Raw genomic sequence first — 14,047 nt, 5'->3', positions numbered from 1 at the left:
CTCAGTGGACACCTGAACCACGCCGTAAGGAATAAAGAAGGAAGTAAAAGAAGAAAAAGGAAGGGGTGCCGTAGTGGAGGGCTCCGGAATAATTTCGATCACCTGGAGATTTTTAACGCGCACAAACATAGCACAGCACACGGGCGTCTTTTTCGTTTGGTAAAGTGGTAAATTGGTTTTTGAGGGGAGGAAATGGCGCAGTATCTGTCTCACATACCTCGTTGGACACGAACCGCGCCGTAATGAGAGAGAGGAAGGTGGGAGTGAAGGAAGAAAGAGAGAAAGAGGTGCCGTAGTGAAGGGCTCCGGATTAATTTCGATCAACTGGGGTTTTTTTACGTGCACTGCCATCTCACAGCACATGGGCGCCTTTTGCGTTCCGCCTCCATCGAAACCGGCCGCAGCCGTCGGGTTCGAAGCTGGGTACTCCGGCTCGGTAGACGAGCGCCTTAACCACTGAGCTACCGCGGCGTGTTGCAAGGAATACCCTTTTGGCGGATTTAGAGGCCATCTGCGTGGACTCACTGCCATGTCCCGTCGCCGCGTTCACGTCGAACTTCTTCAACTCTGCCTCGTAGCCCTTCATCTCGAGGTCCCCCTCCGTCACCTTGTCATCCTCGATGGCGGGGAGGATGATGGGTGACTGGGCGTCGCCCTTGCCGCACATGTTCTCCTCCTTCAGGCAGGTCAGCTCACCCCACTTCTCGGGCTTGGGTCCTGCGTGAGGCGAGCAACAAAAAGAAGCAACGTCTTGCTTTGTCTCGACTGCAGGCCGGTAATTATAAAAATACCGGGGACACTAAAGTCTTTTCAAGTGCTATGAACGCGAAATCACTGTGTACTACTGCTGTTCCCTTTGGTGCGTTTGTGGTTCGTTATGTCTGTGGTTATCCTGTGCATTTGTGCAACTTAGCACGCGTTGTCTACCAAACCGCACACCATTGGAGCTCCGCGGGTTAATGTCCATATACGCAGAATTGGACATTCTCTACTCAACATTCATAGATGGCTGTTAGTCCTCAGACTACTACCAGCGCAGTGGCGCAGCGATTAAGCGATGGGCCACAGCACTGGTAGGCAGCTGTTCCTGTCACAGCCACCTGTAGGGTTACCATTTAGTTACCGCCTGGTTTAATGGTCACACTTGGTAACGCTTTGTTTCACTGCGAGACCAAGCTAAATGCGCGTATACCGGCCATTGCGAATCACCCGGGGTCACGTGACCATGTTGGAGAGCGCCCCGTCGGCGGTGACGTATTACGCAGGTAGGCCTGGAAAGAAGCGCCCTTTGGAAGAGGATGAGGGTGTGATGCGGTACAGCTATTAACTGTCGATTAGCTTCTACACCCCCCCCCCCCCCTTGCCAACTATCCGGTAAGGGCAAAACAATCTTGAGAATTTTTCCTTCAGATTTCCAGGCGCTCTTTTTGAACTTAACCGTGCAGTGCTCCAATAAAGGTGGTTAATTGGCGTCCGGTCTTGACTCTAAGGGCGCAAAGTCTCGAGGTTCGAGGAAGGGCAAAAGAGCAGTGACAAAGGAAAAACAGGAGCGCTACTTTCGACAGACAAAGACACTGATTATGGAACAGCAGACAACGGTTCATATTTGGGCGAAAACACCGAACAGCGTACCTACCTGAACTTCCGGAGCCCTTCACTACGGCGTCCCTCATAGCCTGAATCGCTTTGGGACGTTAAACCCCATAAATCTAACCGAACCGAACTTCTTCGAAGGATATTGTTTTCTTTCAAGCTGATTACGGCGCCACAAAGCATGACATGTGATCGAAGGCTGCGAGTTCCGTACGCGCAGCTGGCATCCCATGCGCAATAACACCTTCCGTTGCCGCAACCAGTGCATCTAATGGAGCTTCGCTGTGAGCTTGTCGGCATAGTCTCGACAATAAAGAATCCCGCCAAGGGCCAGCAACATAGCGGTCCCAAATTTTTGCAGTGGACACGCATACTGAAGATGAAATTCACTGTAGAATAAACACTGTTCACGATGAGGGCAGTGTTAAAGGGCAACTCCGGCGATTTTTCAGCCATTTTAAGTTAATGGCTGTTTTGTGTTCCTAAGAACCTCCTGTAATGTGTACTATAGAAGGTTTTCAAAAGCAACCGTAAAATAATTTTTAAACAGCAAAAAACGCAAAACTCGAAACCGAAACCGCAAAACCGAAACCGGGGAGGTACCTTCGTGCGGTGTTGACTGTGACGTCACGAGCGGGTTCGCCGCGCTGTGAAGTCCCCGAAGATATCACAACTACCCTGAGCCGCGCTGTCGACATGACTGAAAGCGCGGAGGACAGCTTTTCCGAGACCAGCGAGTCTTTAGAAGACGACTCATTCGACGATTTTGGACTGGACGAGTCGCTTTTCAGGTATGATCCACCGCCGCCCGAGCCAGCCGAGTCACACCACAGGCCGCGTCACCTGCAGCACGGAGGCGGTCTGAACTCGGAGAAGTGATTACTTGAGTCATTTCTCGTGCATGCATTTGTGACAGAGTCGTCAGAACAAAAGTTAACGAGATGCTCCCGCTGACAGCTGTTCGTGTGGCCAGCGCCGGCCGACCCAGCCTGATGAAAGAATCTGCTGCCGGAACTTTGCCGCGGTGCACAACGTCCTTACAGGGGCATGCATCACCAATAGTCCTCTATTTGCGAAGCTTTGTCTCGACGGCGAGCTATTGGAAGTGAGTTCACGCCAACTACAGTTCTAAAATCCAACATACAGCTTCTTCTTGACGGCCGCGCTTCGTTGCTGGCCGCTGCTATAGACGGTTGTACTAGAATAACGTTGGCACAGAATATGCCTTCAAGCGCCAGTTGAACGAAGCCTTAGCGAGTCCAAAGCTCTCTTTGAAGTACACGCTGTCTTCATAGCAATCTGGCGCGAAATGTTCTGAGCACAAGCGGGAATGCTTCCTCGGAGGCCAGTTTACACGGCGGACAGCTCTCACCAACTTGTCGTGAAGGTTCTTATCGCTAGGAAACCTACGCTGATCACGCCCGTTGTCACAGATCAAGAATTTGTGCACCCCACAGCACAACAGAAGTTGCCGTGACCCATCACTCTGGCGTACACATCACATCAGGCACATTGAGATGGCGCGAAATTGCACAGGTGGTCGAAATAATTCCGGAGAGCTCCGCTACGGACCTCTTTCTTCCTTTCTTCTTTCACTCCTCCCTTACGTCGCGGTTCGGGTGTCCATTACTGCGTCATTTACTTTCCTCAAAACCAATTTTCAGTTTTCCCCTGCACTGCCAGCGCGCGCCCGACCAGCTTGACACGCCGCCCCGCCAGTGACGTCACAGAACAGGGTGGCCTGTAGAAGTTGCTCGATCAGTGGGTGCCGCTCGCGTCGAGGAGCGCTTGCTTTCAAAATTCGCTTGCGGAAAAACTACGCCGGTTTCAGATGCGAAATTTTGCATGAGGCATCAGACTATCATAAAGAATACAGACTTAAAATTTCATTTCAATCGATGCTCATCGAAAAATCGCCGGAGTTGCCCTTTAATGAAAGGACTGTGCGAGATTGGCGAATGAAATTTCGATAGCAGAAAAGGCGCTCGCGGTGAAGGAGCCTTGACGTAGTATGATGTGGCAGCAATAGAACTTGTGCATTGAGTGGATCAAATTTTTAGCGAGGAGCTTAAGTTCACCACTTATCAGCTGTCGTATGTGTGACTTGCACACGTCTTTTTCCGCGATCAAGTGGTTGGAGGGGGGCGATTCGACAAGAGCGAGGAAGGGCGGGACACCGTCATAGCATAGCTCAGACAACGTTTTCTGCAAACGATACTTTGAAGGTGGTGCACAGCCACGACAAGAGCTGAACTTCGGCCTCTATATTAGTGTCGGAGGGGTGACAATCCTTTCGGTCGTCCCTGCTCGGTGCCTTCAAGATTCGCTATGAACTAGTGAGAAGGGTTAATGAAAATGTATGACTACGTCACCACGACATCATTTAATCCTACGGATTATAAGCACAGCGTATAGATAACCTTCAAAAACAATCAACACCATCCATGTCCACGGTTCATGCCCCGGGTGGCACCTACCATTCCCCAACAACGTTGCTTCTTGCCCACACACTGGGCACCGAATCATCGTCTCCGGTCGTCTCACACAACGCGCTCCTTAACCTCAGCTACGGTAAGCAGCATAGAATCTGGAAATCTCGCAAGCGTCCAGTTTAAAAAGTAGAGTGTGGATCGGGTGAGCGGTATGGCAAAGGGCATTAGGTGTGCTTGGAGTAGAGGCTCGGGTAGAAGTTGTCTGGTGCTGGAGCCGCTCCTTGGGATCCGCTCTGGAGATAGATGGGTTGTGTGGTAGAAGTATTCTTCGCTACAGTCCGTATGGCGAGGGGTGTGCTTGTGGTAGAGGTTCGGGGAGAGGTTCGTCTGGTGCTGGAGCCGTTCCATGGGATTCGCGCTGGAGTTAGATTGGCTGTGTGCTAGTGTTCTTCGCTGCACTGCGCATGGTGAGGGGTATTAGGTGAGCTTGTGGTAGAGGTTCGGGTAGAAGTTCGTCTGGTGCTGCAGCCGCGCCAGCAGATAGATGGGTTGTGTGGTAGAAGTGTTCTTCGCTGAAGTCGGTAGTATTCGAGGGTGTGCGAATACGTGATTGGCGCTGCCGGTGGGGCATCGTCTTTGAGATGTGATCGCCCATCGCCTGGTGGCCAGCGCATGTGCGCACTCGGCGCCAGGAAGAGACTCGCGGCAGGAAGCCCAGACGATGCGTACCATGGGCAATATGTAAAGACTAGGGATATTCATCAGTATGTGGTATGCATGGGAAATGAACAGTCCGGTCTTCCTTACGCTACTGTGTTCCGACACGCGGGTGTATCCCCGGCGGGTCCTCTCCTAGTAGCTGCTCTCGCTGCGAAGTAAACTTTGTATTTCGAGGTTCTCAAAGGAGTCCATAAGTGAATATTTATGGAGTGCTCGTTACACAAGAACCATAGCCCGTTGCATGGCAAGCTGAACACACGCTCAAGCTGAACACACGCATGCGCAGCAAGCCAGCACCTCGCCCCTTCGGGCCCAGAGTAGCCCACAACGCGATTCAGCCACGGTCGTACAAAGAATGCAAAAAACACAGGCCAAATTGTCTACTATTCTGGCTTTCTTGACCATCTGTGCAACGCTGGAGATAACAGTGGACGGTAACGCTATTTAAAACCATTGCATCAATTCAAAGCGCTGAAACGCGACTGCACACTGGCGCTGTGAGCGCAGCCCTCACGGTATGCCGGACATCGTATTCCGCGACGGGATATATGTCCTCCTTCACGCCTCCGTACCTTCCTTTCCGTCGTACGAAAAGTGGCAATGCTCGGGAGTCTCTGGATTGCTGTCACCACCTTGCTTTGTGGACGAGCTGGCTGGGATGTCACTCGGTCCGCTCTCTGCGCCAGACAAGAAAACAACGGGAAGGGGCATCACCAACACCGCAGTGATGCGCCCGAAAAATAAAAGAAAGTGACGCAAGACAAGCGCACTTTAAAACAAGAAAGCAAAGGCCAAAGACGATGGGAATAGGCGATGAAAATCGAGAGCATGAACTGTTCACGAACATGTTCGTCGTGAACCCACACGACGAACACCGACCTGTGCAAGATCAGTGCAACTGATCTTGCTAGTTTATGGGATGAGAAAACAAACTAGAGAAACAAACGAAGCAACAGGGCATCGTGTGTTTGAAAACAGCATCTTTTATGCCATCGCTTCGCTTAACTTGAGAGAAGCGAGTTTGGAGATGGAAAACAAAACGCAAGCCAGTCAATACAGGGCTTGTCAGCGTTGCCTACGTTCTCCATCTCTAAAGCCACTTCTCCAAGTTAAAAACTCCGCCAGTAATGACTACCGCTCTGCCACTTTTGTTAAGGTCGCGAGTCGCGGACAGCAGTTACTACGAAGCCTTTCGGTTTCGCCTAAAAAGGAGGCACAGCATAGTAAAACAAAGACGCACGCTGAGGAGGATATAGTTTGAAGCACATTTGCTCACCTTTGGGGTGACAGCCTCTGAAGTTGAGGCTGTAGCGGTGCACCGCACAGAATCTCGCACCAACGGGAGCGAGACAGTGCAGCGCGGCGAGAAAGATAGCTATTAATATTTCAGCTGAAACTGCGAAAATTTTATTTGCGCGGTGTATTTACTTACGGTTCCTGTCAAGGAATGAACTGAGATGGTTTCGAAACGAAACTATCAGCACGTAACCCTTTCAAGTGATGCGCTCACGAAGGACTACTACCGTTTTTACTTACGTTGACGTCATGGTCTTTAAAGTGCAGCTGCAACTTTACGACAATTTCATAGGAATACCTTACATGTATCGCCGTAACCGGTGATTCCGGGTTACGTGTAAGCCTGAAGAAAGGCTCAGGATTCCGCGATCGCAGTTACGAACCTGCATTTGAAACGGTATGAGAACGTCATTGATCTTAGTGCGTATTCAACAAATCTGTACTTCTGTTTATGTTGCTGTTTTGAAGTGGGAAGGTACAGCAGCTAACAGAAGTGATGCGGATAACAAAAATGATAAGCTTGGTCCATTAGCGCTAAGCAAACCACAAACAAATAGAGTGGAGATAGAGAGAGAGACGGCGAAGTGAAGAGAAGTAAAAGAATAATAAATTCAAACATGTCGTAACGTTCGACTAGTCTGTGCATGCTCATGAATATTGCTAAATGATGCGCACAACGTTGCTTCGAACGCTACTGCGCTTACCGCATTTTATCGCTGACCTTAAGTAGCATTGACAATTCCCAGTTCCTTGCCGCATCCTGTGAATGAATAGCGGCGGCAGTCTTGTGGGCTTCAGGCTTTGTAGAACACAAGTTGTACAAACTTATAAAGCCAAGACACATCCTTCATTGCAATTCAAAATTGATTAAATACCTAGTAGGCTTATCACAACTGAAACGCGTCGCTAAATTTAGACTGTCAACGCTATGAGTTTCCTTCCAAAAGGCCAGTTTCACCACTGTGCAGTTGTTCACGGTTGGTCTGTGTCAGTGTTATACGTACACGTGCAGATCAAGCTCTTCAGCTATACGAGTTGTTGCCACAGAACACGTTGGCATTAAAATCCCGTTCTTCGGCCAGTAACACGCAGAGTCCTTGCAGTGCTTCGTAACTAATATAATTTTCCGCTTTCGCGAAGACCCATGGGAATTCCACGAACAGCACAAATTCACCGACGTCCCGCTGTTTGTTTGCACAACGCCACACTGCAGAACCCAATTAGGGAAAGATGCCTTTTCAAATTCCAGTCCGATCCAAAGCCGATCGCATGCGTGACAAGAATGCGATAAATTGTGCCAGTTCGAACTGGCACAATTGTGCCAATTGTGCCAGTTAATTGGTGCGCCAATGGGTCTCACCCATTGCACCCAAATGGCCTACCCAACGGCGCTCAATGTATCCAATGAATGTTTGCATATTTGACAAACAATGCAGAACTAATATGGTTCTTATAATAAGGGCTATATGCAGCTTAACCTACTAAATTCATCATCTGCACCATCACTGTGGTCGAAATTAAATAACTGCGCTTAGTAGGCGAGTGCAACTGGCCGCAGCATGAAAGCCTCGTAAATGGGCTATGTAAGTTGGAGCATAAGTGTGTTCTCTGGATACGCGTATTGCGCTAATATGTGCGACTATTGACTCAATGTGTAGTGTTTCTTGTGTGTGATGTACTGTATATGTGTCTGTTGACATTAATTTTCATAAAAGCACGCTGATTTCAGCTGCGTATAAAAACGCTGAAATAAATGCTTAGCCTAATGGGTCCATTTGGTCAGACGGGTTGCATCCAGTTGGGTCCAATTGGTCACTTGACTAAAAACAAACGGAACGAAACGGTTCCAATTCGAAACGTAGTGTCTAGCGTTCCGTCCAGATGGAAGATTTGCTGCTGCTGCAGTTCCGTCCAAACGGAATGTTTATTGCAGCTAGAGTTCCGTGCATACATTAGACAGTTTTAGTTTCACGTACGTATAGGCTTCACCTAAGTAGAGCGCTTACGGGTCACCAGTGTGCATGCGCAGAACGTGAAGTGTCTGCGTGGGTCTCAGGGACGTACTATCAGCGTCAAATGAAATGCGAACAAAACACCTGAAACGCGAGCACAAAAAATCAAGCATATTAGAGGCTGGAGATGAAATACAGGCGTGGGCTATTAACATTTTAGAAGAGCGGTCTTTTCAGCTTCGATGGGAAAATCAACTGCTCATGTATTTTGCCTCCCTAGTATAATATCTGCAATTTGTGCTGTTCGCGTTTCAATTGGCTTGTTCGCGTTTCAATTGACGCTGACAGATTCGGATCTTTGCGTTGCGGCCTTCACGTTGCTTGCGTACGTGGCGTTGGCAAGATGGCGGCGCCCTGCACGCTTGCTTGCAGACTTTTGCACGTTAATTTAAAAAAGTGTCAATCCTGTTCCGCCTAATGTGTGACGGATATTCTTCTGCATTCTTTTATTTTTCAAGCTGTCAGTGAGAAATGGCAATAGAGCGAGTTTTGGCTTGGGTTTGTTGGTGCGTTTTCATAATGCTTGTTGACCGTTTGTGTACGTCTTAGTCTTTTTCGCGCTACGTCATCTTGCAGCACAAACAGCGACAGGGCTTCACATCACTTCGCGAAGAGTTTCTGCACTTTGCTTCGAACAGTGCCATTTTCCCGATCCCGCATGCAGCAGGGAAGTTATCCCTTCGAGGATGTAACTAAACGCAGTACGCGGTCAGATATTTTGGTTCCGTATACATGGACAGAGAGAACATCTGAATAAAGTATTCAAGAAGCGTAGCTTGTTGGGCCAGTTGTTGCATGGTAAGTAGAAAACCAGCGAAAAGGACGCATTCAAAAGAAGGAGAAGTACACAGGACAACGTTGTCCTGTGTACTTCTTCTTGTGAATATCTGGATAAAGCTTTGTTAACTGGCTATTGCAGAGGCAAAGAAATGCTTTATGTGGGTGGAAATCACCCATTTTGTACAGTATGGACAGTACGGACATTAGACAGTTTTAGTTTTACGTACGTAGAACCTTCACGCACGTAAACGTGAGCAGTCTACGTAGCGTACGCTCGGGTCGCTTCGTAAAGTTTTAGCTACACGTACGGGACGCAATTTGTGTAGATCTGCCATAGAACCTAAAAAATGCGCTTGCATGTTCTGCCGCGCCATCTAGTACAGATGAAGAAAACTAATTTTGTTTAGTCGAGCTGCTTGGAGCGGAGCCAGCCCAAGCCACCATAGAGCTATTATACCAACAGTGCAGGCGGTACATACTTCCCCCTTTGTTCTCACAAAAGTTGAGGAATTTCATTCCACCGAACTGTATGTTGCATGCTATCTTTAAAGGGATTGCATTCTTTCACGCCCCGCAGCATATTTAAATCATCGCTTTTCGAGAAGCGAAGGCGCGCTGGTGTCGCACCCATGTTGACGACGTGTGCGTATGGAGCCAAAACGTACACCGTTTTGTTTTGCCCGCTGACTGTGCCGAGGGTCTCGCGATATCCCGCGAGGTTTTGAGCTTTTCGTCGTCTCGCGAGACCGTCGGCACACTCGTTGCTATGACGACCACAAACGCTTCTCCGTCAGGCTTAGGAGCTGCTGAAACGGATTTCTATCTCGAAAACAAAAGCTAGTTCTCACCTAAACCTTCATGCCAGAGCAAGAAAGGACCAACTGAAGGCAAAAACAGCAGTTTACAGCACGATACCACGTCGAGGGATTATCGACGAAGCTGTTATTGTTGTGAAGCGGGCGGGTAGGACGCCGCCATCTTGACAACGCCGCGTACGCAAGCAACGCGAAGACCGCAACGCAAAGATCCGAATCTCACGTACGTCCCTGAGACCCACGCAGACACTTCACGTTCTGCGCATGCACACTGGTGACCCGTAAGCTCTCTACTTAGGTGAAGCTTATATGTACGTGAAACTAAAACTGTCTATTGTATGGACGGAACTCTAGCTGCAATAAATATTCCGTCTGGACGGTACTGCAGCAGCAGCAAATGTTTCATCTGGACGGAACGCTAGGCACTCCGAGCGGGAAAAGCAAAACAGTGCACGGTTTGGCTCTATACGCACACGTCGTCAACATGAGTGGGACACCAGCGCGCCTTAGCTTCTCGAAAAGCGATGATTTAAATATGCAGCAGGGCGTGAAGGAGTGCAATCCCTTTAAAGATAACATGCAACATACAGTTCGGTGGAATGAAAGTCCTCAACGTTTGTGAGAACAGAGGGGGAAGTATGTACCGCCTGCACTGTTGGTATAATAGCTCCATGGTGGCTTGGCCTGGCTCCGCTCCAAGCAGCTCGACTAAACAAAATTAGTTTTCTTTATCTGTACTAGATGGCGCGGCACAACATGCTAGCGCATTTTATAGGTTCTATGGCAGATCTACACAAATTGCGTCCCGTACGTGTAGCTAAAACTAAGAATCGACACGAGCGTACGCTACGTAGACTGCTCACGTTTACGTGCGTGAAGGTTCTACGTACGTAAAACTAAAACTGTCTAATGTCTTTACTGTCCATACTATACAAAATGGTTGATTTCTAACCACATAAACCATTTCTTTGCCTCTGGAATAACCAGTTGACAAAGCTTTATCCAGATAAGTAGAAAACCAGCGAAAATGACGCATTCACAAGAAGGAGAAGTACACAGGACAACATTGTCCTGTGTACTTCTCCTTCTTGTGAATGCGTCCTTTTCACTGGTTTTCTACTTACCATGCAACAACTGGCCCAACAAGCTACGCTTCTTCAATACTTTATCCAGATGTTCTCTCTGCCCATGTATACGGCACCAAAATATCTGTCCGCGTACTGCGTTTAGTTACATCCCCGAAGGTATAACTTCCCTGCTGCATGCGGGATCGGGAAAATGGCACTGTTAGAAGCAGAGTGCAGAAACTCTTCGCGAAGTGATCTGAAGCCCTGTCGCTGTTTGTGCTGCAAGATGACGCAGCGCGAAAAAGACTAAGACGTACACAAACGGTCAACAAGCATTATGCAAATGCACCAACAAACCCAAGCCAAAACACGTTCTATTGCCATTTCTCACTGACTGCTTGGAAAATAAAATGATGCAGCAGAAGATCCTGTCACACATGAGGCGGAACAGGATTGCCACTTTTTTAATTGGACATGCAAAAGTCTGGAAGCAAACTGGTTTCCCAAACCCTAACGCCAGCTTTAAGTCCGTCTTCACATAACTCTTGTGGCAGATAATGCTGGACGGAACTGTATGGTGTCAGATATGACTGTATGGTGTCAGATACAGTTCCGTCTGGACGGAACCCCATCGCTACATGCAGTTCCGTCTGGACGGAACGTTAACGCAAATTATAGTTCCGTCTGGACGGAACTCTAGCCTCAGCGAATTGGAAAACCTAAATGAAACCAACTGGAATCTCCAATTGGTTTTGAATGGTTTTCTCGACTGGAAGCCATGCCAGGAAATGCACCCTGGAACCATTGCAAAGTCGGGCCGGCGCAGCAGGGCTGTAGCGAGGCCGGATAGTCATGTACATGTAGTTTTGCAGTCAGGTGGTTAATAAATCTGGACAAACCTTAACGCGAGTCATACCCGAGTCACGGTTATTGCCTCGAAGGTACACACCAGACAAAAGCAAAACAATTCATGTCCTCTATATCTCGCTAACAACCTTTATCACATCTTTCCAGCTGCTCAGGTCACAAAAATTGATGGGGGTTTAACCAAGTTCAACCGAGAACACGTGCGAGAGCAGGTGTTCATTATTCAACTGGAGCGGGCAATTAAGCTCCACTTTAAGAGCACGACGCGATATGAGTAGAGGGTGAATGCACATGAATGCAGAATTTTTCATTCTCTATTTAACATTCATAAATGGCGTTGAGTCCTGATACTACTACCAGCGCAGTGGCGCAGCGGTTAAGAGATATTCAACTGCACTGAGAGGTGACTGTTTCTACCACAGCCACCCGTAGGCCTTGTGCGACCCATGTTGCTCTTCCCGAGCAACCTCTCGCGCAGCTGGCGCCACGCTCTTCCGAACTTACCCGAGCTCACCCGAGTAACTTCGGTAAGCTCGGGTAATTCGGTTTGCTAGGCAACGGCCACTAAAGGTTGTTTGGTAGCCGCACCGCCAAGAGCATACACGACGAGCCGAGCTGGGCTCCAGTAGTGTTGCTTTCGCGACAATAAGGAGCTGTTCAAGTCGTCTATTCTCTCCAGCAAGCTAGCCCGTTCTGACGACACCTAGCGGGGAGAAATCCTATAGCAGGAAAGCCCAGAGTTGGCACAGAGTAGACACTCACCACGGGGACGCTGGCGTGTAGGACGTCCACTGTGAGGCCAGTCATACCTCGGGAGCCCGGACAACAGCCAGGTCTGAAACGCGCTCTGACGTTGGCAACGCGCAGCGCGAGCTTTCCGCTGTGTTGTCTTCGTTGTTCTCGAGAAGAACGCAAGCAGCGCCGCCTCCGAAGCCATCAGTGAGTGTCCCTGCTACAATTCTCTACCCTTTCTTGTGACAGTGAAAAAAGGACATCCTTAATGTCGGTGTTAATGGAGTCGCTGTCGGCGTTGTATGTCCTAAACGACCCGCACGTTAAACTGCAGGCCAAGGTTGCAGGTTGCCCAAGTGGACATACGCCATAAAAGCTGATGATGATCATATATAAGTCAGTTCATTTGCAGCAAGTAGACATGCCTTTCCTGTAGCGGCCGGAAAGGTAAAATATAAATGCAAGAATACGAGTCCTGACCGGCTGTTCCTAACTGGTGCTCTTCCCAGCTGGTTTCGAGGAGAGGAGGAATTCAGACCTTACAGATATTCTTGGCAGCATAGCGGTTTCTTATAGGTGTATCGGATCGTCAGTGCACCAATATCCACAACAGGGCGCGTACAGTTCCAAGCAATGTGAAAGGGGATCTTGCTGCAATTCATGCAAAAAATTCAGGGGGCACTTTGTCTAAAGTGCGTAGAGGCGAAAGCGTTTTCCGCACCACTTTCAGTGCTTCTGTGGCACTGGTGGCGTCACATGTAATTGAGTACTAATTACTAAGTGATGACAAATCCCTAATTAATAGTTGATTACTGATTAATGCCTGAATACTAATTAACTGCTAATTAAGCTTAAGCTTAAGCTTCGCCTTTAGGAGTGGAACGCGACAGCGTGTTGTAGCGCTGCCAGGGAGTCCACGGAACGCCACCACCCGTTCGGCGCGATGCCTTGCCGTTTCAACGCAACGGTTTTTGAGGAAAGGAAATGGCGCAGTAAATCTCTGTCATCTCGGTGGACACCTGAACCGCACCGTAGAGGAACGGAGGAAATGGGAGTGAAAGAAGAAAGACGAAGATGGCCCGTAATGAAGAAAATGAAAATTGTATTTGAGGAAAGAAAATTACGCAGTAACTGTCTGCAGTAACTGTCTCACATATCTCGGTGGACGCCCGTCAAAATTCAGGGGGGGGGGGGGGTGTACTTTTTTGACCTAAACTGTGGTCACTGATGTGTGGTTAAGATGTTAAGCTTCGCCTCCAAGAGTGGAACGCGAGAGCGTCTTGCAACGCTGCCAGGGAGTCAATAGAACGCCATCGCCCATTCGGTTCTATTCCTCACTCGTCGGTAAATTGGTTTTTGAGGAAAGGAAATGTATTTCTCTCTCATATCTCGGTGGACACCTAAACCTCGCCGGAAGGGAAGGGAGGAGGATGGCAGTGAGCGAAGACACCGTATTCACTAGACGTGCCTTTGTTCATTCCAAACCATCGAGCTGGCATGGCGGAGTGGATAGCATGCTCGTCTCGCACTCCGAAGACCGGGGTTCGATTCCCGAGCTCGACCAATTTCTTACTAGGTTTTATTTATTTATATGGCCTGACTAGAGAAGTTAATTAGGCTAATTGGGTAATTAAGCAATTAACTAAGCTCAGTCCCACTTACTTGGAGCATCACTATATGGTCCCTACAATTGGTTGCATGGTTACTAGCCAAAGTACAATTGGCCCCGTTTG

General features: G+C 48.7%; 1 protein-coding gene across 1 annotated transcript in view; it reads right to left on the bottom strand.

Moving 5' to 3' along the window:
* The window catches only part of LOC149365595 (carbonic anhydrase 6-like), a 29,826-nt gene extending 17,380 nt beyond the window's left edge, over window positions 1–12,446 (bottom strand). The window contains exons 1-3 of the mRNA XM_089568887.1: window positions 12,345–12,446; window positions 5,318–5,422; window positions 526–717 (exon numbers count right to left, since the gene is read on the bottom strand). Of these exons, the coding sequence (XP_089425013.1) occupies window positions 526–667 (142 nt within the window). The 5' untranslated portion in view covers window positions 668–717; window positions 5,318–5,422; window positions 12,345–12,446. The remainder of the gene's footprint in view (window positions 1–525; window positions 718–5,317; window positions 5,423–12,344) is intronic.
* Between the last annotated feature and the right edge of the window lie 1,601 nt (window positions 12,447–14,047).

This window comes from Amblyomma mixtum, chromosome 1 (assembly GCF_055824585.1).
Source record: "Amblyomma mixtum isolate Tamu chromosome 1, ASM5582458v1, whole genome shotgun sequence".
Taxonomy (NCBI): Eukaryota; Metazoa; Arthropoda; class Arachnida; order Ixodida; family Ixodidae; genus Amblyomma; species Amblyomma mixtum.
Note: the sequence above shows the minus strand (reverse complement) of the source record. Positions and strands in the feature narration are given on the sequence as shown.